The 26,618-nt window shown below is 39.6% G+C and overlaps 1 protein-coding gene across 1 annotated transcript in view; it reads right to left on the minus strand.

Moving 5' to 3' along the window:
- fnbp1l (formin binding protein 1-like) overlaps positions 1-26,618 on the minus strand; it is a 50,490-nt gene that overhangs the window by 5,021 nt on the left and 18,851 nt on the right. Inside the window, exons 2-9 of the mRNA XM_042415947.1 lie at positions 12,967-13,082; positions 11,652-11,702; positions 10,290-10,437; positions 8,213-8,275; positions 6,994-7,098; positions 5,785-5,913; positions 4,954-5,100; positions 4,425-4,652 (exon numbers count right to left, since the gene is read on the minus strand). Of these exons, the coding sequence (XP_042271881.1) occupies positions 4,425-4,652; positions 4,954-5,100; positions 5,785-5,913; positions 6,994-7,098; positions 8,213-8,275; positions 10,290-10,437; positions 11,652-11,702; positions 12,967-13,082 (987 nt within the window). The remainder of the gene's footprint in view (positions 1-4,424; positions 4,653-4,953; positions 5,101-5,784; positions 5,914-6,993; positions 7,099-8,212; positions 8,276-10,289; positions 10,438-11,651; positions 11,703-12,966; positions 13,083-26,618) is intronic.

Raw genomic sequence — 26,618 nt, forward strand, 5'->3', positions numbered from 1 at the left:
TTGGACACTATGGGGAATCCTACATGAAGGTTACATGCACAGTCTCCTATACAGCTGAGTCTACGTATCACTACTCTACACACATACTCACCATCTTGACTGACCACTGAGCCGTAACGCATTAACAATTGCAGTAAAAAAGAAACAAACAACACGGGATGCTGGTTAGTTGTCAGTCAGTCAAAAACAATCAAACCTGTCAGTCCACCAACCAACCAGTTGGTCAACACCAAAACCAGTCAGACAAATATTCATTCCCAATTTAGCCAAAATCAAAAATAAATCATCACACACCAGAAGACTAGTATTTATTCAACAATAGTTCATGTTCTTGTTCTTTAATGAACATGAACTACTGAATATTAATACTGGCATCCTGGTGTGAGATGGTTCACCAGTAGTAACCCAGTAAAGGAATGTTTTGTTTGCATCATACACGAGCACGAGGACGTGTTTGTAATACAAACTCCTGCTGCAGGTTTCATGCTATTCTGCTTATTAAGTTGGTGGTAGTGTAGTAATCCGCTGGTAAAGGCAGTAAAGAGGAAGACTGAGAAATAGCAAACATGGATGTAAACAATGCAGGATTTAAAAGCAATGAATCACTTAATTATTTTGTCTTTAAAGACTCAAAAATAGTGAAAAATGCCTGTTTCAATTTCTCACAGCCTGAGGAGACGTTGCTTGTTACTTTTTACCGTCAGTCTAAAACCAAATGATATTCAGTTTACTTTCAAATCTGACAAATAAGCAGGAAATCCTCACATTTTAGAGGCTGAATCCAGACAATTTTGGGGCATTTTTGCATGAAAAATGACTAATATATGACAATAAGTTATCAAAAATAGTGTTGACTGACCTCTACATTAAGTGACGGTGAGAAAAAATGACTTTTAACTTGCTACACAATTGATCAAATTCACTGAATTCCTTTGTCTAGATTACATCTCTCTAAATTCTGATAATATTCCAAAACCAGTGACAGTCACTTGTCGAGAGTCAACCAGCAGGTTCTTCTACCTGAGATTAAACCAGACTGAATAGCAGACAATCACACATGTTCCTGACAGAACCGACGGGAGCAAAAGTCAATCAAAGCTTCAGCTTTGGCGCTGAGGCTGCGTGTTATTTATAAGTTTGTGTTAAACTGTCTGAAAGCAGAACGCTCTGCATACAGACACTGTTAGAGTCACTCCAACACACACAAACTCACACCACTGCAAACTCAGAGGAGACCAACATCAGAGAAACACACATGATGTTGGCAACACATTTCCAGTCCCCAGTCCCCACTCGACACTGCAACCAGTAAACCCACAAAATCCCTCTCACACACACACAAATAATCAATCACCAAGGGTCCTCCGTCTTGTGATTGAAGAAGTCTGTCTCATAAATAGAAGAGAAAGAATCACATAAAAACAAAAGAAAGAGAAACAAACCATGTGTGAGTGTGAGAAACAATACGACAGGGTGTTTGCAAGTTTCATGGAGTCAAATTTAAATTTTGAAATCGTCAATGAAATCAGCTGCAGACCAAAAGATTGATTGATTGGTCTTTACACTTTTCCATGACCTGCAGACACCCCCGAGGAAATTTAAAACCAGAAATCACCAAAAGAAAAGAGATAACCTTTCTCAATCAAACTCAAAAAAAAACTACAACTCTACTTCCTGGCTCACCCCTCTCCTCAGGCCCCTCAAGTTCTGGGGGATTCTGGGTACTGTAGTCTTTATCTCAGACAGATAGTGGCTCACTAGGTCAGTGCTAAACCGGGGTGGAGGGAATAGGAGGGAGGTGGACCTGGGGCGGGAGGAGGAGGAGGAAGGTGGTGGAGGAGGAGGAGAGGAGGAAGGAGACTGGTTGGGAGCAGGAAGAGGGGGGAAAAAGCAAAGAGGTCAGGATGACACATTCTTTGGATTTGTATAATGCAAAGTGTTTCTTGTTTTGATGGTTTTATTTTAGCTCTAGGGGGAGAGAACCGGTCACATTCACATATTACTGGGAAAAATGAAACTCCCTTTGTGATCAAAACAAAGAGTCACGCTTATGACTCTTTCATGACTTTCAGTAACTCGATCTGAGAACTTTGATGATCTAAAAAGAGACTTATTCAAGCTTAATGGTGATCCAAAAGCCCCAGGACACACTGTCACCACATAGACTACTTGAGGTTTGTCCTCATAAGCTAAGTTTAACTGTTGAACTGTTGTTTGTTCTCTTGGGTGGATTAATTTGTATTTGATTTAACCAAAAGATGGTGCAACAATGTGTAAAGCAAACATAGATAACAATACAGGTGACACATATAATGGCTTGATTACTGAATGATGTAATTGTCCTATAGGATGCCCTGCCCATTATTCCTGTTTGGCCCCTGACGAAGGTGTGAACTGAAATGATGGGCTTTCATTCAGCGTAATGCTGTTTAAATAAAGAAGCAATAAAATTATAAATGGAACAACTGCAAAATAGGGAATTAAGCTTTCTGAGCGTCACGAATACCTCAACATGACTCTTTGTGTAAGAAGAATCGAATCAGTTTGGTTCAATTAAGTTTGAAAATAGTCTTATCAGTAAATTATGTCATGCAGTTCACGTGTATGAGTCAGCTGTCTCAGTCCAACAGAGGCTCTCAACTCAGGCACGTGCTCTAGGGGCCTAAAAATGCCTGAAAAGAAGCCTGTAAAAGGTTTTCGGTGTGTGCGCTCAGTGTGAAACTTTCACAGGAATGAATGAGGCGCCATCTTGAAATGCAGTCCCCCAAGTTCATGGTGTTTGCTCCACAGACCAGCACAAAAAAAACAAAACTACAAATATGTTTTGTTATAATCCTGTAAATGTGTAAAGACTTCCACAGAGAATGTATTTTCTCAATCAGCTTCTTGGTATGAGTGCTGGGATCTAACGTGAACAGTGTTTTCTGCCAGAGTTGGAACAGTTTTTGGTTATTCCCCATCAGAGATTTCTGTATTGTTTTTTTGTTCTCTGTGCTTTTCTAACTGGTTTTGAAGTGAGCAGACGGAAAAAAAAGTGATGTCATGTACTTCTATGTGGCAATCAGGATTAAGCAACATTTGAAACACAATCTGACGGGGGTTTATGGATTGTTTGGTCATCGACGATCAAATCTGATGACACTGGGATCAAACAGTCTTGATGAAGCAGATTAACTAGATTGAGTGTTCAAATCTTAATTAATATCTTTAGATGTTTTTTTATGTTACAGAGAAATACTTCAGATTTGAGTTTTTCAGCTGCATTAAAAATCCAACTTGTGTGGGACACGCCTATGAAACCTAAAGGTGCCATGTGTTTAACAATGAAAGTAATCCATATATACAAACACACACCCTATCCATCACACAGGTTCCTGATACTGTGAGTCAGCTGGTGACGCCGACATAAACCAACAGCAGATAGTTAATAATTAACCGACATGGTCTTTATGGAGGGGGGCAAGGTCCGAGGAGTGTGTCCGAGATTTCAGACAAACGCCGGAAAGGTGACGAAAACCTACGACTGAAGACAAGCTGAGAGTTCAACTCAGGCGCAGGGAAACTAATAAAACCCATAGAAATTACATTTAATAGTGTCTGCAAACATGTTTCACTTGCGGGAGAGAACAAAAAAAATAAATAAAAAGCAGGAAGCGAGGATGAGAGAATAAAATGAGTTCAGGATATGACTGTATAAAGCTGTATGATGTTCAGCTGTAGGGCGGGAACGTGTTACTCAACAGAATAAATCTCTATCTACTGTATAAGAGGGTGTGAACACTGGTGCTTTTGAAATTACATAACTGAATAGAGACATGCTTGTGTCAGTTCTTCTTTAAGTAAAATATAATAATAGGTACATTTTTGTGTGTCACCTATCTCTGTATTGCATTATAGAGAGACCTCCTATGGATTCATAGGATTCATTCAGTTATAAGGCATTTTAAATAAAGAACATATGATGTGCACAGATACATAACATCTGCACCTATGAAATGATGCACATGTAGAATTAAATGACTGATAAATTATAAGCATCCTATGAATATGTATCTGTTCAGCAGAGGTTGGCTTTTATAAGCATGACTGTAATAAAACATCATAATGAGTGAACTTAAATTTACTATTTGTCCAATTCAGTCTCATATCCTCTTTTTAAAAAAATAGGTTTCTAAAAGCATAAAGACTCACTGGTACCAGTAACTATGCTTGATTAAAGGAATTTCTTAGAATAATATGATTCACACTGCTGACCGTGACATTTGCGTTGTTGGATGATGATGATGATGATGATGATGATGTGTTAGTGTTATGTGCTGATGAGAGTTTGTGCCTCTTCACTGGTTCTTCTGCTTCATCACACAAACAGAAAAGCAGAGCACTCGATTCAAATCTACAACCAGCATTAAAAACACGTCTTGTACCTTCGGTTTCTTCCCAAACAGCCAGAGCTTGTTCTTGGTTTTGCTCATCTGGTGTTTGGGGTCGGATCGCGACCCCGGGGGTCCGTCTCTGTCTCTTTCGCCTTTGGGCGTACTGCTGATGGTCCCGTCTGAACCCGTTCTGCTCAGATTCTGACTGAAGTCCTCGAAGGGGAAGTCGCCTGGAGGTTCAAAGCCAGATTTAAATGACTCCACGACGATGGATGAATCCTGGGAGAGGAAGGGTAAAAATAGAAGATACCAAACAAGTAAATACAAGTGAGCCTTATCTTCTTTTTCTACATCCGGTCATTAACAGTAAAATGGTTTCTCTCTCCTTCCTGTCTTCCTTCGTATACTCCCTATCTTCCTTCAATCTAGTACATTTAGTACTTTTCTTTCTGTTTCTGTTGGTTTTCACCTGATATTTATTTCATAATCTTTTACTTCTCCAGAGATGTTTTATTGTTAAGCACTTTGTAATCTTGTGAAGTGAAGCTATACAAATAAAGTTATCATCATAATTACATACCCTTCGCTCATCGACAGCTTTAGCAGCTGAAACCATTCCTTCTAAGCATTTGGAGACGATGGGAATGACTCTCCGCTCCGCCTCGGCGAAGCTCCGGTACGTCTCTCCGAGCTTCACCGTCCGACGTTCATCCATGTCCTGCAGATTCTGAAACACGCAGGCAAACGAATGTAAACTAGTAAAAAGACACTTCTACAAGAGGCTTGGCAGATAAACCTGTCAGAGGTAGCTGGTCCTTTTCCCTGGGCAGCACTGAAACCCAGTCAATATATTAGTAATGGTTTACATGAGACAAGCTGCTCAGTTAAACATTTAATGGTGCACTTAACTTTTTCTAAACATGATACTGGTTTTTGTGAGGAAAGCCAAAAATACTCAACCACCAGTTCTTTAGCGATAAACTAATTCCAAAGATTAAAAGAGGTGAAACACTTAAAAGTTTAAGATATCAGAGAATAAATGCATCAAAGGCTGGAAGACAAAGTTTTAGTTTTTTTTTTTAAGCCTTCACAGTAGAAATCTGAAGCCTATTAAATATGTAATGCTGCTGTAAATTATTCATGCTGTGTGAGAAGAAGAATGGTCTCACTCGCTTTATTCAACATTTATTCAAGGTTGTTCACCAAATCAAATTTAAATTTATAAGAAAAGATCCAGCTCAGGTGTCCCTTGTGACAGAGATAATGTATCTCAAAAGACTTCCTGGTTAAATAAAGGTGAGATTTAATAGAATAAATACTTTTTTTTTTTATGTATGACTGTAATTCGACCTCCAAAAAGGACAAAAAAAACCCCCACACAAACACAGATATGAAACTCTGGTTGGTTTACCTTGAAGATGTGTGGTATGGCGTTGTTGAAATGTTTCCACTGCTCGGCGTTGAAGTTCTGTAGCTGGGCGGCGTACTCGTTCTTACTCTCATCCGCCATGTGAGTCCGCAGGTAGAACTGGGCTTTGGCCTGAACGGTGACATCCACACAAACAGTAAATCCACACTGACTGACAGTTTATCTGATCAACAACATGTATGTACTGTATGACGTAACCAAACAACATATCTGAGGGCACAAATGAATTACTGTGGAGCTGCAACGACTAGTCGATTGATGGAAAGAAAATTAATCTGCAACTATTTTGATAATCAATGAATCGTTTCTGTTATTTTATTATTGGTTCCAGCTCATCAAATGAGACAATTTGCTGTTTTTCTTTGTCCTATATGACATTAATTTGAATATCTTAAGATTTCGCACCGTTAGCCGGACAAAACAAGCAAATTGAACACATCAACATGGGCCCTGAGTGATTTTTTCACTATTTTTAAGATTTCACTGACTTAACAATTAATTGAGAAAATAATAAGCAGATTAATCGATAATGAAAAATAATCATTAGTCGCAGCCCTAATTGATCAAACATTTAACAGATTTGAAGGTTTAAGAACACAAACAACACACACAATGTTGAAGAACTGTGTTGAACATTTCATAAAAACATATTAACAATAAAAGCAAAGTTAAAACATCCTTTATCTCCGTTAGGGTGAATATTTCTAACAGCTCCTGTTATTTCCATAGTTTTGCTTCATTCAGTTGTGTGTTCGTTTAAAAACTGCTCAGTCGGACGGTTCCTCATCCAGAAACAAGGCTTACTGGACTATGATTTTACCTCTACTGAAAACAGTTTATTTTCTTTCAAGCTTTCACTTAATCCAGCAAGTATAATTATACAGTATACTGTAATTGTGGGGGGAAAAATTGAGCTACAGTATAATTTCATAGGCATTAATTATACACTACTAACGTTAACTAAAAAGGTACTATTTAACTTAAAAGGTAACAATTTCATGTGGAAAGATGAACAAAATAAAGGAATAAAAGCATTTAATTGTGTCTTTATTGACTCGCATGTTGGAAAAAATATGTTTTTATATAGTTTGGACTGAAAGTTAACATCCAAGTATTTTCACTGATGATACAAAAAGGAGAAGCTGAAGACAATTTATCACACCGGTTGCGTTGCACGTCGGAGCCTCCTACCTTCTCCACCTCTGATTTGGTGGCGTTGATGTCATTATCTAACTTGTCGTAGGTAATCTGGGATTTCTCTGCTTCCTTGCACTCTCTCTCAAACTTCCTTTTGCTCTGAAGACCAAAAGAAAGAAAAAAAAAGAAAGAGGGCATAATGTTAAATACATGAAGAAACAGACAATATACTGTTTTATTGTGACACACGGTTTCTTTTGTTGTCATTTTCAAAGAGTTCGGAGAAAAACAAAACCGCAAGAAAAACTGTGAATGAGAGGTAAAAGAGCCAAAGAAGAAGAAGAAGAAGGAGAGAGGGAGATGAATCAGACAAAGATAGTTTACTTCCTGCCAGCCCATCTGGGTTACATTAGTAGTGAAGGAAACACAGTGAATAGCTGAGACATTACAGTCCAGTCACTAGGTAGTCACTATTAAAGTCATGCAGACCACACAGTGAAACACTATGCATGAAAAGTGCCGGAGTGAAAAAAAAAAAAAAACATGTGGCCAATCACGAATTATTTATAAATTTAACAAGCAGCAATTAGCATTTTAGGTCTTATGGAATTGTTTGTGTGTTTAATTATTCATCTTGTAATGAGCTGATTGTTGTAAAATAACGGAGCGAACGCAATTAAAATGACCTCAGAAGTGAACAAATGGAATCTCTCTCTGGAGCCGTTTGGGAGCCAAAAAGGAGGTTGTCAAGGGCCAAATGTGGCACATGGGCCTTTGCTTTTGGGAGGGGCCTGATCTGCACTAAGGCCTGTGTGTGTGAGTCTTGGTCTTTGGTCCTCAGTGACTGGGAAGTTTGCCAGGAAGAAGAAGAAAAGGACACTGCTGTGTTTTCACACTCAGGAACAAAAATCCTATTTCCTATTAATTTGGACAGAATGGTACATAAGAGCATATAACACTAATTTCTGATGTGAAATAGAGCTATAAAAGTATGAGAAATGCCATATTTGTGTGCTCAATAACTAAAACATTTGTGGAATTTTAGGGAAAAAATTGATTCCCGTTTGTCCTTCAGTTACCTTTGTTGGCATCGCTTGCTTTATATTCCCGTTTGTTGCTTTTACATTTTGTCTTGATCTCTTTTATGCTCATGTAAAGCACTTTGAATTATTATTATTGTTAAAATGTGCTTTACAAATAAACTTGCCTCGCCTAAAACACTTAATTTTTTCTCTCCACCCCTCCTCCTCTTCATCCCTCCCTCCTCACTTACGTTGTCCATCTGCTTCCAGCAATGATCCAAATACTGCTGGGCCTTCCTGCCCTCCTGTAGATGCTGCTCATTTACACACAAACATACACACAAACAAACACACACACAAACGAGAGACATTTACACAGAAACACAGGAAAACACGTAGAAAATATATGAGAACACATTCATATGCACGTACATAAAATAATAAGACTGAAACAACTTGTGTCACAGTTACATACAACAACTGGGAAGAAAAGGGCTGAAACCACAGATTTAACAATGTCCAGTGACTGAAATTACACTGAAAACCAGTTACTTCTTATTAAAAATACTAGTTATCTATTATATTTCTGGTTAGAATAGCATATGGTTAAGAGACAAAATGCTTTATATCATATGTTTAATTTAAAAATACTGTTTTCAATCATATCACATGTTTTTTATCAGCAGATGGAGTTTGCTTCGTTTTCATGGAGACGGATCTGTTGACATGGACTGATGAAGGGAAAAGCTAGTGAACAGACCTTGAATTGGAGTTGCTTTGTCCAACTCATTTTTCCAAGGTCAAAAATAAAATTTGACGCTTACATTTTAAGCCAACGCTGACGACAATGCCTGAAAGCGCTGAGGATGAAATCATTACAGCTACTGAAATGTATGTGTGTGTGTGTGTGTGTGTTCCCCCTATAACTGTACGAGCCTGGCGGGACAAAAGGCCGACGAGGACCCCCGCCAGGCCAAAAAATGTTTTTTTCTTAATGCCAAAAATATTGGCAATAAATATCCAATCATTCAGAAATCAATAGTGTTTGGGAGCCTCTGTGCAGCGCTGTTACAAAACAGTCAACCTCTGTGTCGTTGCCTGGGAAACACTTGATAGCGTAGATGCTTTTAAAGAATAGTGGTTGAGCGTGAGAGTGAGCGGCAGAAAAGGTTAGCATGAAGTTGTCAATCTAGCAGTAAATGTACAGTGTGTCAGTTAATAAATGCTGCAGCTTGTCTGTTGTTTCCCCAACTGCTGGAAAAGTGAAGGGTGTTAGCTCCAGAGTTAGCAACAACGGGTTAGCCTAACCTAACGACACTAAACAGAGAAACAGAGAACGGAGAAATGTGTGGCTGCTGAGTCTCTCCTGAGTTTTGCTTGGTGCGTCCCCTCCCCCCCCCACAGGCCACCGCCATCCCAAAGTACTCAACCTAGGGGGGGAAACACTGCATGTCAACAGATTCATCTCCATGACAACTGAGCTAACCCCATCTGCTGATGAAGACCATGTGATACGGTTGAAATGTACTATTTAAAACGTCAAGAATGCTTAAAAAAGTTTTGAAAACATTTGTTGTTAGGGTTCAAACAGTACCTCCCACCACAACATGACATTTGAGACATGCAAGGATTAAACCAGTTTGAAATTATACTATAAGATTGTACTGGGAGGCAAAGATGGGCAACAAAAACTTAACCTGAGTGACAGAAACAACACTGTCATGTGGAAGGTAATAAAACAGAATACATTATTGTATTGATGATGCTTAATTATACAGAAATTAAATGGTATATCTGTTCTGCTTGTAGTGTTTCAACACCATAATACAAACAAAAAATCATTGCCATAATAATATTAATACATTCATAAGACAAACATAAATAAACAAGCTTGTACACTGTGCCTCCTCACATGATGCATCACTGAGTTAGATTTAATATTTCATCTGATGAGATTGCTTTAAAGTCCCAAACAGGAGGAGGGCGCTGTTCTTCCAAAGCATGTGGATGTCAAATTTTAAGCATTTACAGCACCAGCAGATGGTGGAAGGAGTAAAAAGGCAGATGGTTAACATCACGTTCAACATATTTATCCTCTTGAGCGAAGCCAAACAGAAAACAAATGCATATGAGGCGACACAGAGAAAAAGGGAAAACAGGAACATCCTCTATGTGACAGGAAGTTTTTTTTTTTTGATAAATGTGGTCTTAATTTTCAGTAGATGGCGGTCAGGTTACGAGGACGCGCTTCAAACATTACCTAAAATAAACCTTATGCGTCGCTGTCATTCTGTAATATGCGGAGAACGAGCTCGTTAGTGCACTCACATGTTTCCTCTCAGTTTTGAGGTCTTGGCTGTACCTCATCAGCTCTCCATAAACCTTATGAGCCATCTCCTCCGCCACCACCTCCCTCTGACCGGCGTAGTCGTTGAGCTCGTTGAGTATGGAGTAGAATGACAGACATGATGTGAACCTGCACGACAGACGCACATGCTTAGATTAACGCTACGCTGAGCACGCTTTCACTCTCTCTGGCCTGTTGCCAGACACATCTGGATTCATGCAGAGTCGATTAAGAGAGAAACAAGAGCTTAAATAACACATTAATATTTAAACTATAATATTAGAATAAATTATGTATAGTATAAAATGTTGTATTTGCATAATTTTAGCTTTTGCAGTGACTGCATTAATTGGAAATCTTCAAATTTAACCTGTTTCTGTTGCTAAAATGACTCCTTTTGTACTTATTTCTAAAAATGTTTCCCTGGCAGAAGGGCTGAAGGCAAAAACAATTGTTTTCTCCTACAACTGTGAATCAATTAATAAATTGCAAAATATGTTTTTCATTATAGCTCCTCTTCTCTTACTATGTATACAGAACAGAAAACAGAACTATAACATGTAACTTTTTCCAATAAAAAGGTGAACTCGCTCAGACTTTCCTCTGCTTTTCTGTGTTCAGTCAGACAGTGAGCTTCATCAACATCAGTTAATTAAACTGCCAGGTAAAAACATGAGTGACTAGTTTGGTGCAGAGTGTGCTGGAGGACAGAGTGTGAAAATAGAAACCTTTTCCTATTGATTGAAATGAGAATTAAATCAAGAAGCCTATATCTGTATCACTGTTAGTCCTGTTGTTTCACCATTTACAAAAAACAGCAGTCAGAAACAAAGTGATCTTGGGTGTTTCTTTATGTAGGGAACTCATGTTTTGACCAAAAGGTGTGAAAGAGTTTGTGTAAACAGTCCCACAGCACATCTTTACTTGAAGGTAATGACAGGAAAGTGGATCTTATTCATTTTCCTCTTTATATCATGTTTTTAATGCTCTCCTCTCCTGTTTATATGTATTGTTTATAATTTGCTGTAGTTTATGAGTGTATGAAATGTGCTATACAAATTAAGTGTTTCTCAAGCTGCCTAGAACACTTGCTCAGTGCGCTGATATCACATGACCAATTAGACCAACAGTTTGGTCAATTTGCAAACAGAAAGAATGTGAGGAACCACATCAAACCGTCTGGATCCTACAAATGAACAGTCGAATGTTATTTTCAGCAGCAGAAGGGGAAAAAACACAGTGTCTAGCGAGGACTTTTCCGCTCTTACAGTCGGCAGAGTTCTGTGAAGGAAATTAAAACAGAAGAACGAGGCGAAATGCAACAAACTGGAGAGCCTACTCACCTTGGTTCCTCATCTTTAGAGCGTTTTGGACAGTATTTCTTTACCAGGTTCCTGATAGAAAAGAGAGAGAGACAAGCAGACAATGAGGTTACAGATACTGTCTGATATTTTAAGCGTAGCAGACAGACGGGTAAACAGATGAGCAAGTCTCTCTCTCTCACACACACACACACACACATAGAAAAACCCACACAGAAAAAAAGAGAGAGGATCTCAGTACATTATTAAAGATTAATCAAAGATTTAAACATCAAAGTATCTGCCTGTCCATTCCCTCAGGCTCTAACAATACCTACTCCGGCAAAGCAGTGAGTTAAAGGGGACCTATTATGCTTTTCCTTATTTTCAGTCATATATATATATATATAATGTTAGATGTTCATATTAAACATTCCTGCATTATTTCTAACTGATCCACTGAACAAAGAGCTCTGAATATCTCCAAATCTTGCTGTGTAGAACTGTTTTCAATCGAATAATAGCACCGCTAATGAAGCTACGCTAATTCGGTGATGAACATGTTTCATTCCCTATAAATTCTTCACTTTACATGACTGATTTCAGAAAACTGGCTGATCAGAACAGTGGTCAATGGGCTCTTTGGGAGAGGGGCCTTAAAGAGACAGGAGCTAAAACTGCCTGTTTGAGACAGAGGCTGAACCGAGTGGCTGCATAAAGGGCCAGTATAAGATAAATAAGGAGCTTTTTTTTTTAACTGTGAATCATGCAAAGCTACTCTAGTCTGGTATGACTAGATGAGCATTATAGGTCCCCTTTAATGATTTGACTAGAGAGCAGAGGAATGTATGTATATGAGTGGAAGTGTGTGTGTTTGTACTCTGAGATCTTCAATAAAAAAAGAAGAACCCTTTCTCCCTGATTTATTGTCTGAACTACATACACTGTAAAAACGTGCACACACACACGCACGCACAGATGTATCTTTGATCATTCTTCAGACCTGCAGCAGCAATGTGTGTGTGTGTGTGTGTGTTACATATTCTGGAGGGATTTCCGCTCTTTGAAATCACAGCCCAGCAACCACTGGGATTCTACTGTTTTTTAATAAGGATTACTGGGTTCCTGCTTGTTGAGTTGCCTCTACAAACACTGCAGCTTTGTTTAAAAAAAACAGTTAATAACCTTGGTTTTAATTCAATATTTTAACATTTTGCAGGTGTGTTGCTTCTGTTTTGTGCTGATGATGAATTTGGGCATGCTGCAGATGAAGACGGGCGGACTAAATCATGTGCAAACATCTCAACAGATGTTATATAAAATATAAATATTATATTGTTTGTGTATGTGTATATACCGTAGCTGCTTGGCGTAGTTTTGCTCTACTTCCAGCCTTTCCTTGACAAACTTTGCGTAGCGCTCAAGAAAGTCGATCCCCCACTGGGTGTGTTTGTCCAGATTATCAAACTGGTCCTGAAGACAGAAAGAAGGGAAGAAAAGATAAGTGGGAGGAAAGGGAAAAAAAAATGTATTGGCAAAACTTAAAAAACATTTTGCACATTAAAAACAACATTCGAAGACGAATAACAAGTCGATTTTCATCTTTCCGACAAGTGGGATCAAAATTGAGGGTTAGATGACTCAGCGGTCTGTCTGCCTGAATATAAGTCTGTTCTTATTCACGCAAATAAAATACACATGTCCTCCTGCCGGTGACTCAGCGGTAAGAGTGTTTCCTGTCTGCTGTGTATACATACACACACATACACACACACACACACACACATATGTCTCATACATCATACCAGATTTAAACCCACATATATATAGCTGATACTATAATCCACAACAAATGAAAATAAATCCGGCTGCAGATTCAGATTCCCGTTCATGCGTTAGACGGAAAATGAGCTTCCCTAATAAAGTTCATGATCCCTACAAATCACATCTAAATGCCCAAAAGATAAAGAAAAGCCATGGAGAAAAAAAAAAGTGAAAATAAATGAGTTTCTGTCTCTTTGCTCACTGTTTTCCTTCCCTCCTCTCTCTCTCTCTCTCATCCTTCCTTCATGACTTCATGATTATTGGCAGTTTGAGGAACGGTAGAAAACACCGGCTGAATGATTACAAACCAGTCTGAGTTTTTATTTCTACTGATACTATCGTTCTATTCTGGCGAAAGCATCATGACACGCTGTAACACATGATCCTTTTACGATTTAGTGACTCGGTTTGTCAACGAGACATCTCTACTCTGTGTCCGATTGTGTGTGTTTGTGTGTGTGTGTGTGTGTGTGTGTGTGTGTGTGTGTGTAAGATAGACTGGCAACAATGGCTCTGCTCAACTGGAAAAACACAATCATTTACAGCCCCCTGAACTCACAAACACACACACACACACGGATTACAGCAGGTGATTTGTTGTCAGATGTCTATTTGTACTGATAACAACAATCTCCGCCCTCTTCACAACAATGTTGGGTGTGTGTATGTGTTCTGGACAGAAGTTTTAAGTATTAAATTAACAGTCAGACCTGGATGTAGTTTAGTGTTAGATGTCAAAATGATGGGATTTTTCCTTCATTCACAGGAGTAGGTATGGGATGGGGTAGGTGTCTGTGTTTGATTGACAGCAGCTTGCAGGCTGCTTGCTGTGGAGCAGGATGCTATCAGGCTCAGTGTGACTGCTTCATGCAAATATGGTTTAAAATGAAGCGATTTGCATAAGTATTACATTATATAAAACATAAACGGTGCTTTTTGCTCACAGGGATTACTTCTACATACATTTACCTCATCATTTGAAACTTTGGCCACGTTTAATATGAACATCCGACATCATATATATGACTGAAAATAAGAAAAAGCGTAAATAGGTCCCCTTTAAATCAACACATTCACAACTAAACAATCACGAGACAATCTCTAAAACTGGAGATAAGCCAGTAACCTATTGTGTTTCCACAGTGGACACTGATACGCATTACTGTAAGTGTGCTGCCATAGCTACCGCTCTGTAGGCCTGTCTACCTTTTCTTTTCTGTGTGTGTGTGTCAACTAAAACCAAGGCCCGGTCCGGAGCAAATACGGGTCACCGAGGGAAATACAAGACGGCTGACCTGCTTGTTTGTTCAGCTCTCATTTTCTTCAAACACAAAGACGGCATGGAGGCTCGAACTTTAGTCACCTTCTTGTGTATAGAGAAAAACAACTTCTTAACGAGGGGTGAACAAATTCTGGCAGAATAAGAATTTTTTTTAGCGGAGCCCGATCCTTGATCCTTAAACTGCAGGCCGGTTCAGCAGGCCTGTTGGCAAGCGTTTACCCTGCTGAAGTGTCCTCAAGCAAGATGCTGAGTCCCTGCTGACTAAAAGGTCATCTATCAATAGAAATACAAAAGCAGAATTAGATTTTTGTTCCTGTTGCACGGATGTTTAATATCACTGTTGTAAAATATTTGTTTATTATAAACTTCTATGTATCCCACGGTCATAAATATAGAAGTTTGGTGCGAAATTCCCCCTGAAAATTCCTGTGAAATTGAAATCTGAAGGGTAAAAAAATGCCCCTGACAATTAACAGTAGCCTGTTTGCCTCCACTTATAATTAGTACCCTTTTCATAATTAATTGACTTGTCATATTTCCTTGTGTTTATGCAACCGCTATCCATTGAGGTCCTCTGTAAGTGGTTCATTGAAGCCTGCGACTCTGGGGTCATATTTCAGAAAATCTGACTTGATTCAGAAAAGAGCAAACAAGAAGGCGTCTGCTATCGAAAAGCAGTAAAGAAAGAAGCCAACAGTCCGAGAATATGCTGACTAAATAAAACCACTGAGACAAACAAAAGGCCCCCAGCATGTTGAAAGAAAACAGTGGCAGGGTTGAAACATGGATTGGCAGAGTAAACAGCACCCACTTGTTTCTGTGAGGCCTAATGCCAGTTTTCACCAGTGAGAGAGAGGCTGAGAAAGATCTCTGTGGCACAGGCAAGTACTGAGCGTCTAGCTGCCAAATCGGTGCCAAAAATACACAAAAACATTGCTCAAATAGATGCAACAAACAAAAACAAAGATATGAAACAGCTGCTCTGCAGGATGTTGCACAGAAATACGTCTGGACGGCTGTTCTGTCATCTTTATCTACATCCTGCAAGTCTGGATGCGTCTAAATGCCAACCAGTCTTTCTCCTACCAGCCCGGCCTGGCTGCATCTACGCCTGGGTCCACCTCTTTTTTTTTAGCCAGCGTGTCTGCCTGTGGTTGCGTCAGCCTCTGTGACGGTGTCTATGAATAAGTAATAGAGTATGAGCTCATCCTGTAGTTTGTGGCAAGCTGAGCGCAGCCTGGCTCACTGGGGGAATGACAACATCTTTGGGCTCCTGGTTTCTCCGCTCGTAGGAAAAGGAGTAGGAGGATGAGAACGACGGGGATGATGGTTGAAGCGAAGCTGACTGGAACAGGGAGCTGCAATCCTGTCTGCAGCACTCTGTAACCCAGGATGCTGCAGCACCAAGTGTAAACATAGGCCTACAGATGATTATTATTATCTATTTATGTGCAATATTTCATATTATTCCGGTGTAATCTACACCTATTTCCATTGATACACTTCACTGTTTTTTATATTTTTAATGTATTTTATGTATTTATGTAGTGTGAGTGGCACTCCTAATTTTGTTGTATCTACAATACAATGACAATAAAGGCTTTCTTTTCTTCTTCTTTCTATAATTAAAATTGTTTTCCTCTTGTTTGTTATGTAGTTTTTGGAACTTGTCAAAATACAGCATGTGTTGCCAACAATTCTGTAGTTTTTTTTGTATTCAATTTAAAAAGTTTGCAATAAACAAAGAATCTAGATGAACTAATTTAAAAGATAAACCTTTTAAAATGACACTAGTACAAGCTTTGAACACTACCTTTGTCCACTGCAGCATCCAGAAAGACAAATCAATAAACAATACAAATCAAGTTGGTCATCGCTCAGGGCAACCGACTGTTCATTGAACAGAGAGCACACACCCAAAAACAAGCTTAAAAGGGGGAAACTGTACAAGGTAAATAATTAAAAATGCTGAAAACCACTACACTGCATGTCTGGGTTCAGTGACCTCTCCTGCCGATTCTCAAAAGGCTAATATTTAACCTCATAATGACTGATGTCTTATAGCAATTGAAAGGTGAACCGACAATCGCGGTTAGCTGAGGCAGTAAAACAACATCCTGTCACGTAATCATCACATAATGACAGGAAGGGATGTCAACGATAACAGCACGCCCTCTTTCACAATGCATTTTGATAATGTAGATGTATACTAAATAAAGAAATGGTTGTACTGTTCTGGACGGTAACCCAAGATACATAAACATGTTGAGGCAGAAATTCTCTCTATTAATAATGTTGCCCTTATTACAATATGTATAAAATGTTATAAGCCTGTAGATGATATTATATTAGCTTGTTGCAGATATATTTGTATGTATGTATATTGGGGCCCTTACAGATCTGCCAACCCTGGACGAATTTTTTGAATACCGCTTCGGTGACCTAGATGCATCGGATGCAAATCACTGCTGTTTGCACAATGAATTATTGTACATAATTTGCATACATACGCGCAAAAGTACATCATTTGCATACATGCAGCGGTCAAACGTGAGGGGAAGCACTGACACGAAAATTCTTGACATCATTAATAGATTGTTTACAAAAATATCTGCAGATGCCTGTTACTGTTCCTGTAAACGTAGTTTACCAAGGAAAACAATTTCACTGAGGCTACACGCTAACCTGCCACTACTGCTGCATTTATATATAGTTTCTATTGTTTAAACCTCCACAATAATCAAACTTTAAGCCAATTTGACTTTTGCAAATATGATTTTCAGCTAATATGAAAAGATGATGACAGTGTAGCTGTAAAAGCCAAACCAGCCTAGACAGACTATTTTGTGGCTTTGATGAAATAAATATTTAAGAGCTGGTTAATACAACAGTTCTCATTATAGGAAGGTTTAATAGTATGATGACCTCATAACAATACAGGCTGAATATGAACATGACTGTTGAAACTGTAGAAGTGATCACATCCCTCCTTACATATTGGTCTTAACTTGCCATGGGGGGTGTTTCCTTTCCTTGACATTTTCTTAGAGTAGGCAACATTATAGACTACAGCGCCAACACACACACACACACACACACACACACACACACACACACACACACACACACACACACACACAAATGTTATTTCTGTGGCATGTGCACTTGCTTTTTTTCCCCGTCGTGCCATGATCTGCTCCTCTCATTATGGTTACGGGTTTGGCTGCAATAATAATTATGAATACAGTACTATGAAAAGTCACGTTTAACAATCTGCCGACACACAGACAATATAACTCAGCGTTACTTTGCCAGTTTAAATGTCTGGTGAGCGAGCGAGCTAGCTTGCAAATTACGTGACATAAGGCTAACGGTATTAACGTTAAATATCTCCCCAAGGTTGGCGAGTGAGCCGTCATCTGCAAAAACCCAGTCAAGACAGCTGCCACTTGGATTTTGATGCGCCTCAATTGGCACAGTTACGGTACAGGTGCTTGGAGTGGCCAAAAAGGACGAAAGATTTGCATTACAGTAATGATTTCTCAAGTTATATTACACATCATGATTCAATGAAGTCTTGATTAATGTGACGTCACCAAATAAGTCCTAATTTGATAAAACTGTTTCCATAATAGGAAATTAAAGGGAAAGTCAGCTCAAATGACATTATAACATTTATCATTTTCTCTTATTTAAACAAACAAACAAACAAAAATCCTTAAGAGGTTAATGAAGTTCTGTTCAGGATGGCTCAGACTGTGACCAAGTGAAATTTGGAGATATTCTGCCTTTACCAAACAAGAAATTCAAGCACAGAAATCCAACATTTTTTCTTACAATCTTACAATTTCATTAAGCAGAAGCTTTTATCCAAAGTGATGTACATCTGAGAGATGATACAACACAAACAGGGATCTAGTCAGGAGAGAACAACACAAGTAAGTGCTATAAAGCTACAGGCGGTGCACAGAGGCAACGCATAGATCACATAGAAGCAGATTTTTTCTTCCTTCAGTCCATCAAGTGCAGAGGTGTTGGTGAAAGAGCCGGGTCTTTCGGACTCTGCAGATCGGACAGTTTGGTAACTCGTTCCACCGCTGGGAAACTACACAAGAGAGGGTCCAGCTAGCAACGTAGGGCCCTGTTGTGGTACCAGGAGCCTTTCAAGGTCATTGTTGAGGTAATTTAGTAGCAGTGTCATTGTCAAATATGTTGCCCACTAAAGACCATTACTAAGTTTATATTTCAATTTTAAAACATCCTGCTCAGTAAATATCTTGGAGATGAGTATTTAAAAAGGAACAAATTTAAGGGACAATATTGGCCTTAAAAGTCAAGCTCTTATTTTGCCCATTATAACAACACTGTATAATACTTATGATACCACATGCCTAATTAAACTCTGCATACCGCTGTGGTCCATGGACAATAAAAATTGTTTCCTCCCCAGATTCAAAAACCCAAAAATGGGTCACAGGTCTGCTTGTGCTGCGTTCCCCCTGCTGACAAAGCCACCGCTCTGCTTTAATGAGCTGTGATCTCCGGGTGAGAGAATAAATTAGTCATTTAGCTCCCGGACGAGCGGAGTTTAAGACACCCAGTGTGGAGATTCCACTGTCGAAAATACCTTCTTCTGTACACATCTGATAACCAATCAGACGGCTAGACGACTCCTCCCCCAGCCAATCGGAGACCCGGTCGGTCTGTGTGCATTCCATCCATGGGAGAAGGCGAGGTTAATTAGCATAGAAACTGCTGGTGGGACAATAGACTAATTACACACTATGGCATTCCAGTGCACAGTGCACACACACATACACACGCACAGATGCATACATGGCAGGGACTGGGTGGGAAATGTCAACTTGTCTGAAACACTGGCATCACTCTGAAGACCCCCGGGCTCTGTCTGCAATCTGTGTGTGTGTGTGTGTTTACTGTGTCTATCTGTGCTCATCTTCCTCCAAAAAAAAAAAAAAAACAACCAGCAAAGAGAAGGTCTCCAAGAATGTGAGGGGAGGGGAGAAGACAGCCTTTGTGTGTCTGTGTTGGTCAGGGGGGGGGGTTTGAGAGGGAGTGCGAGGGAAGAAGGGGAAGAGAAGAAGATTGGCATTTTGGAGAAAGGATTTTGAGAGGGGAGGTAAGAAAAACAACAAGGGAGAGTAGGAGGAGAAATGAACAGGAGCCTGCGTGTATGTGATGAGGTCTGCATGTAACTCTGAAAGTCCTTCATTAAATAACAATCTTTGGAAGTACTAAAAATGTTTAAATATTATCATGGAACTGATTTAAATACATCATAAATAACGTGACCTAGTGATTTCTGAGGTAATTTAAGGATTATGCTAATCCGGTATAATGTAAGGGGAGTTTTTCCCTCGCTGCTGTCGCCAAGTGCTTGCTCACGAGGGGAACGCTGGGTAAAATAAAGAGGACGGTCTGAGATCTGCTCCGTATGAAAACAGCCCTGAGATAACTTCTGTTGTGATCTTGCGCTATATAAATAAAATGGAATTGAATTAATTGTGTTTAAATCGTATTATTCTGCCTTCTGTTCTTTTAAAAATCAATTCACCTGACCTGCATGTCTTTGAACTGTGAGTAACAATAAGAGCAAAGGGAATTAAGCACACACACGTTTTTATACCTATGTACACACATGCTTTGCATTTTCCTTGCTGAGAGCATCTGGATTTGAAAAGACTTGGATTTGTTGCAAAAAAAAAAAAAGGTTGTTGTGTTGAAAAAGTCTCCGATTGCCATCTATGGGCAAAACAGACAGGAACACTGGCACGCTATTGACTTCAAACCCTCTTCTCTCCCGCACACAAGAGAAGCAACCTGCCCTTTTTGAACTAGTTTACAAACTGTGCTGCTGTTCTTGGCCGGTGTATCGCTGTATTTTGATCGCAGATTCGCTTTCCATGGTTTCATTAGCTTCTTTCTGTGTGTTGGCAGTTTGATAAATGGTCCAAATTGCATAAGCACCTGTAGCTCTTCACCTTCCTTCACCCACTTCCAGATACTTTCCTGGTGTACAACCAACAAAAGAGCAGTTTGAATGCATCTTACAGATTTAGACCTAATTCTAACCTTAAATTTAATCTGACTGAAGCTACTTTCTAAAAGCATAAACTGCTGTTTTTGCTAGAAGGCTTTTACAGTGAAAAGTAGCTGCAGAAAGTGTTAAGCTAAGTTTTTTTTTAACCAACTTAAAACCACATTTAAAAGCCACAATACCACAAAACTGACAATAAGCAAAAAGTACTGCTGAACAATGTGTGAAATGAGAAAGAAGAAGTGACGTCAGCTCTTGTGCTGCCTCACATTCAGATGGATAATGGTTTTTGACCGCTGTTCCTCTTATTGGTGCAGTTTTTTTGTGTCTGTGTCCTTTAACCTGTTGAATAAGTTTGATTCACTTGTGCTGCAATCTGATGACTGAACGTCTTTGGAGCTCAGTTAAATGTCTCAGGTTGCTTTGAAGAGTCTACTAAATGCTGTTTGTCTGTTTTATAGCTGTTAAATGTTGCTTCCACCTGAAACGACCCATGTTTGTAGCAGTGCTGCTAATTGAACTGCTTCAGTGTTAATATCACTTCGGATGAGCTGTTTGCACTGTTAACGACACCCTGTGAACACACACACACACACACACACACACACACAAACACACACACACACAAACAAACAACCTCTATTTGTTTTTTTGTCCTGTTTGTATCTATAATCATGTTTTTTTTTTCTTCCCCTGAGGAAAGAGAAACTACTGCGAGTCTGCGGCCCGACACAAACACACAGATACAAACCCCGGCTAAACAAACAAACTAGAGGAGCGTCGTGATTCATGATCATAGCTGTTAAAATGAGTGATCATTTCAGCTGATTAAAGCCAATCAGAGGAGGAGTATCATGGATTAGTCAGCTCTGAGTCACCTCATGACTCCATGTTTGACTCCATTCACACTGATGAGTCCATTCAGCCACACACGTTTTATCTGTGTGTGACTCAGTCAGTAGTAGGGCTGTAATTAACAATTATCTTTATTACTGATTAATTTACTACCATGTAAGATAAAGAAAGCTGCTAATTCTCAAATTTAAGAACCTGAAACCATCAAATATTTGGCATTTTTGCTAAAAAAAAAAAAAAGACTTAAACGATACCTGATTATTAAAATAGTTGATTCATTTTCTGTTGATCGAATAATCAGTTAATCAACTGATCGTTACAGCTCTATTAAGTACTGTGAGGTGTTAGTTTACATCAGTTTGAGCAGTTCTTCCTCTTATGTAATAGCTTGTTTCCCAGTCTATGTGTTGTTTACTGTTAAACTGGAGATATCTCCCAACACAATGCACTGATTTACACCTTTCTATCAGCTGTGCGCTTCCTCTTTTCAGTCACAGACACTTTCAGCACAAAGTCAAAGCCCAAGAAACAGTATCAGCACTAAAAAAAAAAAATCTTGAATTACAGTAATCTCTCTTGACAGACTCGCCGCTGGAATGTGTGCTTTCAGTTTCTTAAATGGCTGCACCAGTCGAGCTTTCAGCGTAATCCCCGGTCCAGGAGGCGATTTAACAGGAACCTGTGTTCATTGTTTTCTGCCAAACACAGCCCCGGGGGGGTCGGTGGGGAAGAAGATCAAAAGAGACCAACGCTTTCCCTTAAACCCACAAGGAACGCAGAAGGCAAAAACATTGCAACTGCTAATAAATACCTTAAACACGCCGGCGCATCGGTTTCACTGTTGAAAGTGACTGGCCGATGGAAAGTTGTAACAGATGTTGGCTGAAAATGTTGACGGTCAACTTCATGTTTTCCTCTTTTAGTAAGCAGACAGAAAAACAGACACCACACATGCTAGCAACAGGAAGGATCTTCTAGTCATTATCCCTTTAGAAATAATCATTTATGCCACCCTGGTGCTTAAATGATTAGTCAATTAATTGATTAATTGATGGACAGAAAATTCAAATCTCTTCTCTAGTTTCAGCTTCTTACATGTGAAGATTTGCTGTTTTCGCTGTTGTAAATCATTGTAAATTAAATATTTTTGGATCTGTTGGACGGACAAACAAGCAATATGAAGACTTGGGAAACTGGATTTTTCTCTAAACATATTTATAACTGTTGTATATTTGTCTGATTCAGGCAGCGCAACTTTCATCAAACATTTCCGGCTGTGAGGCAATCCTCTAAAGCCAACAGGCCATTTCTGAATGAACACAGACTCATGAGTAGGTGTGTGTGTGTGTGTGTGTGTGTGTGTGTGTGTGTGTGTGTGTGTGTGTGTGTGTGTGTCCGAGTCAGAGACGGGTCAGTCAAACATTAACCTCGCTCTGCAGCGGTAGGGCTCCGTTCCGCTTAATGACCGCTACAGTGGGTGCGTTATCTCACCAAGAGTCATCCAGCAAATGTTGCCTAGTGATAAAATCAACAAACTTAAGATAAATCATTAGAAAAAACATACCATAGTGCCGTTGTATGGAAGCAAATCACTGCCATAATAATTTGAATTATATCAGCAACATATCAGCATTTATTAACCATCTTTCTGAATGTATTTTGTCCGAATTTCAGTCTCAAAAATTCCAGAAAAGCTTTATTTCCAGTATATGTTTATTTTAGGGTCCTCAAATTCAGATAGAAAATGAATGTGCTTAATATTCAAAAGCTATATTCATCCAGCTTTATTTCAATCAGCTCAATTCAGATCTAAAAAGTCAAGCTAACATGTTCACGCATGAACAAAAAGAGCATAATGTCACTTTAAAAGAAATCAAAATTTAAATCACTGCTGTAAATCAGTGTCAGTCACACTTTAACCAGTCAGGAGTTAGTCAATGTATAACAAGGGTGTTTTTTTTTTGCTGACTCTGGAAAGAATGACACTTCGTTATCAAGAAGAAAGAAGAAGAGGGAGCGGTAATAGAGACACAATCAGTCAGACAGGAAGACGCACATGTGTGTCATGTGTTGATAATAAACACGGATGACAGCGACTCCGTCATCTGACCTCCTTTACCACAATAAGCACTCTGTCTCTACAGCCAGCCATGCATATACGCCGTGTCTCTCCCTGTCTGTCTTTCACACAAACACAACAGTAAATTATTATATATTCAGGTCAAAGTGCTTCATAACGGTGAAAAACAATGCTTCAACTACAATCCACTTCCTCTCTTTTAAACTTAGCTGGTAATCATCTGTTTATGTGTGAAATTAGAAGAACAATCTGGGTTTTTTTTTTTCTTTGCATGTCTGGCATGTCATGGCAGTATCGGACTTAAATAAAGATTAAGGTCAAATTGATTTCCTCTACATGAAAGTGTGGACATGTTGCTGGATACTGGGTGTAGTGACTCTCCCAAATAACATCCTAGCTTTCCAAAAACACTGGTTTCAGAAAACAATTATGAGATTTGTTTCCATGTAAATTTGAGTAAAGATAGGGACCAAATTGACCCTAAAAATACGCACATGTGGGACAAAACTGCAACCGGGAAGATTTTTTTCCGATGCAAAAGTAGAAGACGACTGTGAAGGGCATGACGCGCAGTAGGCGACAGACAAAAACTGACAAATTGTTCTGCCCGCTGCGCCGAGGGCGATACGAGGTAGATGAGGGACGTGGCTCTGGAGCGGACCGTTCGTCTTCTGGCAGCTGCTGGAAACCCTGTCGCCCTGGAAACATGAATTATTGGCTCACACATTTAAGATTTTATTAATCAGTTAAGCTTATAAAATATCATGAGCCAAAACTTGATGTTGTATTGCTTGTTCGAAATCCCAAAGATATTCAATTTACAATGATATAAAATAAAAGTAGAAAACTCTCACATTTAACAAGCTGGAACTTGCATTACAAGCTACTGTTTGATAAATAAAGCTGCAGCTCAAATCAACTGAGTTCAGCTCTGTTCATCATACCTCCGGCTTGGGAGTCTGAAGTAATCCGTTGGCAAAAACAAGTTGGAGACAAAAAGCCGATTTCATCATCGTACATGTTGCCAGATTTGTTTACCATTATTAGCAGGTTTTTAACAATAGCTGCAGAATACAAAGAAAGTTCCCCTGAATAGAGAAGTTGATGTGTGGTGTAGTTACTTTTCACCCTGAGCTCGTGTGGCCCCGTGTGAACACGAACCGGCACCAAATCCAGCTGGTTTAAGATCAAGCAGTAATGTGAAGCTTTGCGGGCATGGAGTTCTAAATTATCACTTCTTCACGCTCAAATCTTCACACAAGATTAATCGAGCGGAGCGGACATCGCATGCGATGTGTCAAGCCCACGAGGCAACGTTTCACCGTACCGAAAGACATTACGGCCTTTAGTCGAGGTAATTATGCGTAAAACTCATGTCAAGTCTTTCAGTAGGAATAATGATTTAATACGTGTTGGTGGAAAACGCCAACACACACCTGGGCGCTCCTGTCTGTGTGGCTAGCTAGTCAGGTTTCATAGCAACCTGATTCCCTCTATTGTCTTGCTCTCCTGCTGCTTCACATACACACCCTGACAGACTGGTTAGACAGGAGAGAGAGAGAGAGACAGATGAGTGGATATCTAGATAAATATCAATCTGATCCAGCTATGATCACGCCCTAGCAAGCAGACTATATATAAACCATTTCCAACTCTTAACTGTGTTACCAACAGAGTCTTCCTCCATGACGGTTTCAACATGGTTTTTTTTTTAATGTCAGCTGCAATGTAGCATGTTGACATGATGATGTTAGTTGGATCACACTTGTGCACAGTCATCTTAGACCTACGGAGAAGGCAAGAAGATCTCTCTGCTTTTGCAAATGGGCTGTAAAATGCTCCTGAACTCACTCGGTCAACTGCTCTGTTGTATGGCAAACATGTTGTCAGCTTTAATTTGTAAGTAGAGCAGTTCAGCACAGTCTGTCTCTTTCTTGCAAAGGAAAAAAAAAAAAACGTTCCCCACCAGCCTGGCTTGTCTGAGCCACCAAATCCATCAACCTAAATGCAAAAATCTTCCTCGTACTCCAGCCTTGATCTCCGAGCCAACGAAATCTTAAAGAGCTAAAAGCACCCTTTGAGTTTTGGATCAGTCGTAGTGCTATGGAGCAGTGTTTTTACACGTGTGTCCCCGTTTTATTTGCGACATGCATGCTTGGTGACACGTCGGTGGTGGTAAAAAGAAAGACAAACAATCCGCCAACGAAGGCGGTGAAGATGAAAGTGGCCGGTTAGTAAATATGGATGTTCTTTAAAAAGGCCCTGCACACACCTCACGGCTGACTCACACAGGTGATTTCACTTATTCTGGCTGATTACATCTCTTCTTACAGTGCAGTCGCACCGAAATGAACTTCCCATTCATGTCTATGTGGAACAGGGCGAGATATATTGACTTCCACTTGTGAATTAACCTGCATCTCTCAAGATCTCAATCTGACTGAACTTTAAACCCGCAAGTCTCAGGGCTCTCGAATGTCCGACCGGTTTGAGGGAAGGGTGGAATTTGCCTCTCGTTCAGGAAATATTGTTTGTTTAAATTCTTGTTTTATGACCGTACGACGACGTCATACCAGTAGCAGAGAAGAAGAGATGCCGCTTGGCTGTAGCGAGGACAGTGACAGAGGTTAATGACAGTACACACACTGTATAATTCACAACTTTATGGACTGTTGTTGTTAGCCATGCTAACTCCTGCTGTTTATGTTTACAACCCAACCCACGCTATGTCCTGTACTGGTGTCTACAGCCTGCGTTTGACTGATGCAAACAATAATGTATCACCAGCAACTGAACAAGGGTTAGGAATCTCTGGGACTCCCACATACTTTTTTTCTGCTTTATTTGTAAATGTCACACAGCGACTTTGATCAGGACCCGTTTAGCCGTCTCACCCTGAGTCTGACCCTC

The sequence above is a fragment of the Thunnus maccoyii genome, chromosome 7 (genome assembly GCF_910596095.1).
Source record: "Thunnus maccoyii chromosome 7, fThuMac1.1, whole genome shotgun sequence".
NCBI classification, from domain to species: Eukaryota; Metazoa; Chordata; class Actinopteri; order Scombriformes; family Scombridae; genus Thunnus; species Thunnus maccoyii.